The sequence below is a fragment of the Schistocerca americana genome, chromosome X, assembly GCF_021461395.2.
Source record: "Schistocerca americana isolate TAMUIC-IGC-003095 chromosome X, iqSchAmer2.1, whole genome shotgun sequence".
NCBI lineage: Eukaryota > Metazoa > Arthropoda > Insecta > Orthoptera > Acrididae > Schistocerca > Schistocerca americana.
The window spans coordinates 610,751,498-610,760,752 of NC_060130.1; the positions used below are offsets into that span (position 1 = coordinate 610,751,498).

Genomic DNA, 9,255 nt, shown 5'->3' on the forward strand with positions numbered 1-9,255 from the left:
CAAACAGTTAAAAGCAGCAGCTAAACTGAATTACAGTCTGGTTAGTAAAACGAAGTAGAATATAATTAAATTCCTTTAAATTTAATATTGCAAAATGATGGCATTCAAAGATGTGTTACATTAACCCTTTCATGGCTGCAAGGACCAAGCATCCTGTCTTGCCAGCCGGTTGAAGAGGGTGAACGTATTGTGCACCTCACCAGCAGGTGGGTTACACAGCCACACAACTGCTGCAGGCTACAGCCACTGTGGACTAACCACAAATTCCATCTTACATAGAACCACTCTTCAATACTACCTTATAGAACAATCAGTACCACAATGTGTGGTCACAGTGGATGCAGTTTCTGATAACGATGAAAGAGAACTTCAAAACTAACACATGGTTTCTGTTGTAAATTCATCCTGGCTGAGGAAGTTATTTCCGAAAAATGACAAGAATTTTCAAGATATAGTTTTAAAGTGAACAGTTCCTAGTGAAGACCTGCAGAACTTGGACCATCTTGTGTTCCACACGACAGTAAGTGTTGATGAGAAATGGCACATATTTTGCTCCCCTGTTCACCTTTATTAAGTATCCAATATGGCAGTTCTGTAGGATAATTCATGCCCTTTCACACTGTGTGTGTGTGTGTGTGTGTGTGTGTGTGTGTGTGTGTGTGTACTTTGAAAAACAGGAAATCAAATTACATTTACTTGGCCATGTATGTGTGCCATTTTCTGTTCTACATGGTTGCGAATGTTGGTGAGAATCTGCATGTATCTACTGCACTGTTCTCCTTTTGTAATATTTGATACGTATGCTCATTAGGATAATTTATTCCCTTCAGATTATATATGATGCTGACATTTGTCTTGTGTAGGTCAGGAAATCAAATTTTATCTACTAGATTGACTCTTAAGCAGAAAGGAGATAGGAGCAGGTGTATACTGTAGCACTTTCTGACAATACAAATAAGAGAAGATAATGGCAGAGTTGGCAGGAATGTTGAAATGTGGAAAGCAGAGTGTTGCCATTCTATTGTGCACTTTTACCTGCTCCCATGCCCAGGCATACATGAATACCCTTAGCCACCAGACCTTCCTATCTGATGGGTTTACATAAATGCCTATAGCTGTCTGAAAGTTCTACCTGCCAGGTTTAAATGAATGCATTCAAAGCTATTTGGGCACTAACTGCTGGGCATACATGTATGACCATAGTCACGAAAGGGTTAAACCAATATGGATGTACTGCGAAGGTTTACCAGACTACAGCAAAGTTTTAAATTATATTTTTTTAGGGCAGACCTATTCTAGAGCCATACTGGAATCCTTTGCCAATTCATATTATTTAACTCATCTCACACAATTTGAAATCAGCATTACGGGAACCAGCAACACTTCTATTTACATTCTTGTTATGATCATACTGATATGGCCATAGCTTCAGTTCTACAGATAATTTTCTCTTAGATCATGAAACCAAAACCCTGACATTAAATATAATTATTTATGATATAAACACCAAGTAGAAAACCTGAAGAGTAATAAAAGAAAATTAAGAAAAAAAAAATAACGCAAAAGTAAACAATTACTGGCCCATCTCAGTACTGTCAAGAAGAGAAACATTATTAGCGACAAACAGACTTCAAAATGGACTGTCAACAGGTTCTCTCTCTCTACACACGATGGATTTAGAATCAATAAATCAAAAATTATTTTAAAGTATTATGTATACACACAGCAGATCCAGAGAAGTTAATTTTATTTGAATGATCAAAAGCAGTATCAGTTTCATGTTAATTATGTAGCAATAGGCAGTAGGCAGTAAATAACCTTCCACTTGCACTGTCAGAAGAATCCATATCCTTTCTGTCTGCAGATGATACCAATTTAGGACTTAAGAAAGAGGTACTAGTCCTCTCATTAAGTGGAGCTAATAAAAGATTTGAAAACATCAGCAAATGATTCAAGGCAAGTGGATCTTACCAGATTTTTTATAAAACTAATAATGTATACTTCAACACTTCTCACAGAACTCCACAACCCATGACCAAAGTCCATTCAAACAATAACATACAAATTGCATATAGTGTTCAGTTTTGGGACTACAGATAGATCACAACCCATTTAGGAAAACCCATACCCCAGAATTAATCAAATGCCTCCATTCAACTACACCTTCAGCAATGATGATTTATTTTAAAATGATAAAACAAAGTTTATTCTAGATCTTCTACACCATAATGAGTTATGGAACAATTTTCGGCAAACTTGGGCTGCTTACAGGGTAACACGTTATAAAAAGTATTTGGTGTTAGTACTGGAACATCCTGCAGTAGTACGATGTAGGATGGTAATATTAGGAAAGAAAATGACCTTGACTGTAACCTCCAAAAAACATTGTTGGGCAACTCATCATCAATTGAAGAGTGTCTTCACAATGACATATAAACTTAAAGTATTACATTATAATACAACTAATTCCAGTTCTGCAACACCACAATACTTCATACTTGCACTGCACTTAAATGAAATGTATGTCCTTGATTATTTCCATATCCGACTGACTAGTCTTCAAGAGATCCCCAGAGTAAGGCTCAGGTTACATAACACCATGTTAATTTTTCTACTTGTCCCCACAATGTCCTTTCAATCATCCCTTTCACCATCTTTTAACTTAAAATAATCCTAGTAAGAGTTATAACAAGGAATTTGATCTAGTATAGCTACCTCCAGCAGACAGTGAAGCAATATCTCACTGAACAATGTCCAATAACAGACATTTCCGTCTCCCGTTTCATTGCTGGGCACAATTGATCAGCTACATTAAGAATTTCAATCACTGAATTCAAAAGAGAGTCATAACTCCACTTTCCAGGTGAACCAACAATGAAGTTACATGCCTATAAACAAAAAACAAAAAGAAATATCAATATTTTGTATCAATTTTGATGTGTCAGGATGGTTTAAAATAACGTCTTAATTGATATAATGTACAACAAGAAATGCGTATTATTTTAGCAAAAAGTAAGCCAGAATTGATAGCAAACAAGTAACCCAATTTATGGTGGCCATCACAAATAGTAGAAATAAATGCAAATCTGTTAGAAGAAAGGAATCCACAACAACAAATTGCTGTCAATCTAATCATCCACTAATTATGGTGAGCTGGGAGAAATGGTCCACTGGTACACTCTAACACTGTTTTGCAACAGCGATCAAGTTCTAGAATTAAGAAAATGTACACTTTCATGAGTATATATTATTTATAGCCTAGAAAGAATATCCTAGCAATACTGCCATCCAGCAGTAACAGCAACTAGCAAGGGGAGGCCACGACACTGGGACCACGGATTTACATCATCAAACTTTGTACACTTTTAGTAGGCCATTAAAACAACAATGTGCAAGTAGTAAGGTGCACTACTCCAGCAATTCCAAGAAAATCACAAGAGAAGTTTTACACATCTATTATGTGGTTAATGTACCTGTGCGAAGTAGGTACTTATAAAGAAGTCATTGTGGTCCAGATGTTGGCGTTCGCGCAATGCAAGAGTTTGTGGACAAGGTGATGGTTCGAATCTTGGCACCTTTTATTTTTTAATCTCTTTTTTTTTTTTTGGTCACTGTTCAAATTAATTTATATGACATTTGAGGGGTAATATAACGGAGGGGAGGGGGGGAGGGGGACGGACGGACGATCTGCGCATTTTCATGATGATGTAGTGAATTTCATGTGCTATTTGATTATTATTTTTAATTAAATTTTCAAGAACTAGTGACAGTCTTGGAAAGCCTACATGAAACTTCAATAAATAATTATGTGAATCACGTTATTCAGTAATACAGTGGGTCACAATGTGCCAGACCACAACAGGTAATGTACAATTACTCGTCAGATGTGCTCTCAACATCACATACTGCAGGACAGTGTTTGCATACTGACATGGAAAATATAAATTGAAACAGCATCTACTACATCAAATGAAAGCATTTTTCCTGTGTTTACAGAGAATGTTCAGAGTTTCTAAGGGAAAACACACCTCCACTAGGACCCCACAAAGTAGACTAGATGGGCTTTCCTTGAGAGGCAGAGCTCAATATAATGTACTAAACAGAAGGTTATTACCTGAAAACAAATGTCATATCTAGAATGTAACAGAGAATGACTTAATACATAGGTTTCATTATGTTGTCATTACTAGGGAAGTGGTCTTTCAAGAAAACTGATGTGACTTCCAGTCAACTTTAAGAACAAACAGCAGCTGAAGTAACATATTTAGCCCTTCATATCTTACCAGTCCATCCAGTTTCGGTACATCTTGATTGCTTCCCTCTGGCATGGTCAGGAAATAGAATCTTGGGCGGAACTGGCTATCTTGTTGGTTTGCAAGTCTTTGGAATGTTGCTTCAACTTCAGCAGCAATGAATGCATGCTCTGATTTATTTCTGCTATTATCATATACAACAGCTGGTGCTCTAAACAGTATCCAGTCAACCTATAAGCATGAGAGACTCAAGAATTTCTAATACACTAAAATAAGCAGGTCTCCTGCAAATGAAAGGTGAAATAAGTTTACTGTTTAACTAAATCAGTCAGCAGGGCCTTACCCGTTCCAAAAGTGACTGTGGAGCTTCGTACAGATATTTCAGCTGATATTCAAAGAGAAGAATCAGTCTTGAAAGATATAAGATTTGCAAGTCACTCATTTGCTGCTTGACTGCATCAGCACAACGAATAGCTGCACTGGCTGTCATTAACATAACTGATTTCCTTGGTATTAAGTTCAGGGAGTGAAACAAATATAAGAGAACATAAGCATGTTCAATGTTTAAATCTGCAAATATTGAAAAGATACAAGCAGTTAAGATTAATCATAAGGAATTAATCATAAGGAACATGTTCTTAAGTCAGACATTGACATATAGTGGTAAACTGAAACATCTTACCTTCAGAGTCTGGTTCATACACACCAATTGGACGTGTGACACTTTCTACTATTGTATTTATCAATCGTTTCCAAACATTTAATACTGCATTTGTTCTTTCCTGCAGAGGCTTTAACATAATCATCTAAAAATTGAAAAACAAAACAACAAAAAATTATCATTAATAATTATGACAATAAAAAAATAAAAACTCAAATATTCTCAGTCTGACAACATGATCAACACTGTAATTATTATTATTATTATTATTATTATTATTGAAAGACATAAGGGAGTCAAAGTGGATACCCAGTCCATAACATGGACTCCAGCAAATATCATAAGCTTCATAATAAATCTTAGTAGTTTATGTGCAACAAAAGATGGAATGAGAGGTAACACAGCTGAAATGCAGACACAGATTAAAGAAAGGGGAAAGAGAGAGTAGATGAGCTAAGGGGCAGGACCGGGGAGAGGGGCTGGAGTGGGGCTGGAGTGGGGGATGAGATCAAAGCTGTGAGGGTGGAGAAGATGAGGTGCAAGGATGTAAGAATAAGGAAGTAGTGGTAGAACACGGCAGAAGATGAAAGAGGTGATACATAATTAGGAAGAAGGACAAATTAACAGTAATTATGAATTTACATTATGGTACTTAAACATATACTTTTCAGCAATGGTGAACTTGGATGTGCACAAAGTATTTAGATGGAATGAACACACTGGAGTGCGTAAACTTAAGTAGAGCAGTAATTGTCACAAACTGCACATGCCTGATATAACTATTATTTTTATCTGTTTAAACATGATGATAACAGTTGCATAAGAATATTTGTGAAAGCCAAAATCTCTCAGTTTTTAACTGTGAATAAGACAGATAACTGATAGTGGAGTTATTTATTTATTCATCCACGTATCATTTCAAAGTGATACAGAATTTGTCATCATAATGCAATGAAAACAGATAGCTCAAAACACACACACACACACACACACACACACACACACACACACACGCACGCACACGTGCAAACGTGCTTTTTTGTTGACAGAACTTCTAGTACACACCTGCGCTACAACTGCCAAAGAGCGACAATGTAGTAAGAGAGGCCACATGCTGGGATTACTGTGATCCTTCACCAGAAGATTCAGAAACTGCTTCTGCATTGTGTCAGTCAGAATGCGGCTCATCACCATATTATGTGTGAATTGAGAGAAAGCTCCTGAGAAACGATTGTACAGCACTTCCAAATTAGAATATATTGTTTCAGCTGCAGAATCTTCTGTAAAAATGAAAGACAAGTAAAGATATGGTTGTCTGAAGCATATTCAATATTTGGAAATAATGGTTTGGCAATTAACATTAATTACATTAACAGTTCTGGCTGGTCATTTGGGGGATTTTCTTAGTTACATGCAAAAAGGAAAAACACTCATTTGCCACCAGTTCTCAGTCAGAGAAGAGTGTGTTCTCATATTCAGAAAAAAATACATATGAGTTTTCAAACAAGATACACTACAGAAAAACGTTTCTGAAATAACTGCCTATGAATTCAGCAGGAAATGTTAGAACAAGAGAATTAAAAATATTATCATATTTAACCTCATTTCCTCAACAGAGTATACAAAACTGCTATGAGATAATTGTTAATGATTTTCAGGGGCAGAAACTTTGAAAACATTCTGTAAAATATTCTAATGATACTTGAGGGATGAACCTACAATGTATTTAATTTTATTATGTTAATAGGACTGTCTTCTCTTCAGTGCTGTACTGCTCATAAACAAGTTTTGTTTGAAAATGGTGCTATGTCTGACTGTGTGTACATTAATACCAGAAACATGTAAGTGTACATGCTGTGTAGTTTTATTCCACATTACCATAAAAAATGTTATGATACCCCAGACCTGACCCGATTGAGACAAATTCAAACAAGTTAAATGTAATGTAATGACAAAACTGATCTCAGCTGCCTCACATGGGGCTGCACAACTGAAAGACAAAGTGTCAAAACAGGCACTTTTTCTAGACAAAAAAACATTCTCTCTGAGAGCTACTGTTCCTACAAGTTTTTTTGTAGACACCCTGAGCATTGTACATGGCTCTGTATCTACTAGTGGAAATTATGAAACTGACTATATTTGCACCTGCCAAACAACTCATCTGCAACCTTCTTTTTAAACATGCTTCAAATGTCTGCAGAGAGAGATTTCCTTGGTTAGTGGACCAAACAATTTCACGGCTATGTTTTCCATACCCACTGAAACACAGTAAGGGATTCATAACTTCTGTCAGAAGATCGGTATTTGTTAATTACATCAATATTCTTAAAGAGAGAGAGAGAGAGAGAGAGAGAGAGAGTGCTACCTCATAGTTGCACAGAATGGTTCATCAGATTATGAAAATATGCTAAATATGTTAACTTCACATTTTGTGTATCCCTTTTGGTACATTAATATTCACTGAAAATTTTATATTTTTGCAATATTAAGCCAATTGTAAAGTATCATATCAATGTTGCAACATTTATTTGCAGGAAGTCATTTATCATGCAATTACCAGCATCATACCTTAGCCAAAGATCCGGCAGGGAACACGAGAAAATTCTGGACCTATGTAAAATTGCTAAGTGGGCCTAAGGAATCCATCCAGTTACTTCTTGATCACTCTAGGGTGGCAGTTGAAGATAGGAAAATAAATAAATAAATAAATAAATAAATAAATTTCACGTTTAAGAAATCATTGACACTGGAAAATTGTACAAACATACCACTGTTTGAGCATCAAGCAGACTCCAGTATGGACAACATAGTAATAAGGATCAATGGTGTAGAGAAACAACTAAAAATAGTTGAAAACAAATAAGTCACCAGGTCCGGATGGAATTCAAATTTGCTTTTTCAAAGAGTACTCTACAGCACTGGTCCCTTACCTAGCTTGCATTTATTGCAGATCTACCACCCAGCGCACAGTCACAAGCGACTGCAGAAAAGTGCAGGTCACTCCTGTAGATAAGAAGGGCAAATGAAAGGACCCGCAAAATTACAGACCAATATCTCTAACATCGGTTTGCTGCAGAATCCTTGAACACATTCTCAGTTCGAATGTAATAAATGTTCTTGACTGACAATCTTATGTCCACAAATAAGAATAGTTTTAGAAAGCATCACTCCTGCGAAACTCAGCTTGTCCTTTCCTTACACGACATACTGCGAACTATGGATGAAGGGCAACAGGTATATTCCATATTTCTAGATTTCCGGAAAGCATCGGAGATGGCATCCCACTGGAGGCTGTTAAATTAGGTATGAGCATATGGAATAATTTCCAAGATATGTGAGTGGTCGAAGACTTCTTAAGTAATAGGTCCCAGTATAATGCCCTCGACGGCGAGTGTTCATCAGAGACAAGCGTATCATCAACAGTGCACCAGGGAAGTGTGACAGGACAGCTATTATGACTATAGGAAGATACAAAATGACTTACATCAAATTTCTCGTTGGTGTGATGAATGTCGGCTAATTCTATATGTGGAAAAACGTAAGTTAATGTAGATGAGGAGGATAAACAAACCCATAATGTTCAGGTACAGCATTAGTTGTGTCCTGCTTGACTCAGTCACATCATTTGAATATCTGGGTGTAATGTTGCAAAGCGATATGAAATGGAATGAGCATCTGAGGATTGTGGTAGGGAACGTGAATAGTCAACTGCAGTTGGAGAACTCCAGGGAAGTGTGGTACATCTGTAAAGGAAACCACGAATAGGATGCTAATGTGATCTACTCTTTAGTATTGCTGGAGTGTTTGGTATAGGTAGCAGGTCAGATTAAAGGAAGACATCGAAGCAAATCAGAGGCGGACTGTTAGATTTGTTACTGGTTGATTCACATAACATGCATGTGTTATGGACGTGCTTCAGGAACTCAAATGGGAGTCCCTGGAAGGGAGGCAATACAGAGTTAGCTGATAACTGTTCATAATCTGATAGAGATGTGAAACTCTCGAGAAAAAAAAAGATTCACATGGCTCTGAGCACTATGGGACTTAACATCTGAGATCATCAGTCCCCAAGAACTTAGAACTACTTAAACCTAACTAACCTAAGGACATCACACACATCCATGCCCGAGGCAGGATTCAAACCTGCGACCGTAGCGGTAGCGCGGTTACAGACTGAAGCGCCTAGAACCACTCGGCCACCGCAGCCAGCAAACTCTCGAGAAAGAAGCCTGTTTTAATGACATGCTTTATTGAGAAAAAACGATTTTCGTCCATTTCCTTGTGCATCTCATAATTTGACTTCTGTATTCAAGTGTCAAGCAGGTAATGGTCATCTTCCAT

General features: G+C 37.0%; 1 protein-coding gene across 1 annotated transcript in view; it reads right to left on the reverse strand.

Annotated features, from left to right (window-relative positions):
* LOC124556456 (protein purity of essence) overlaps positions 1 to 9,255 on the reverse strand; it is a 443,522-nt gene that overhangs the window by 294,880 nt on the left and 139,387 nt on the right. The window contains exons 13-17 of the mRNA XM_047130407.1: positions 5,980 to 6,194; positions 4,936 to 5,059; positions 4,597 to 4,823; positions 4,284 to 4,484; positions 2,716 to 2,888 (exon numbers count right to left, since the gene is read on the reverse strand). Coding sequence (XP_046986363.1) covers positions 2,716 to 2,888; positions 4,284 to 4,484; positions 4,597 to 4,823; positions 4,936 to 5,059; positions 5,980 to 6,194 — 940 coding nt within the window. The remainder of the gene's footprint in view (positions 1 to 2,715; positions 2,889 to 4,283; positions 4,485 to 4,596; positions 4,824 to 4,935; positions 5,060 to 5,979; positions 6,195 to 9,255) is intronic.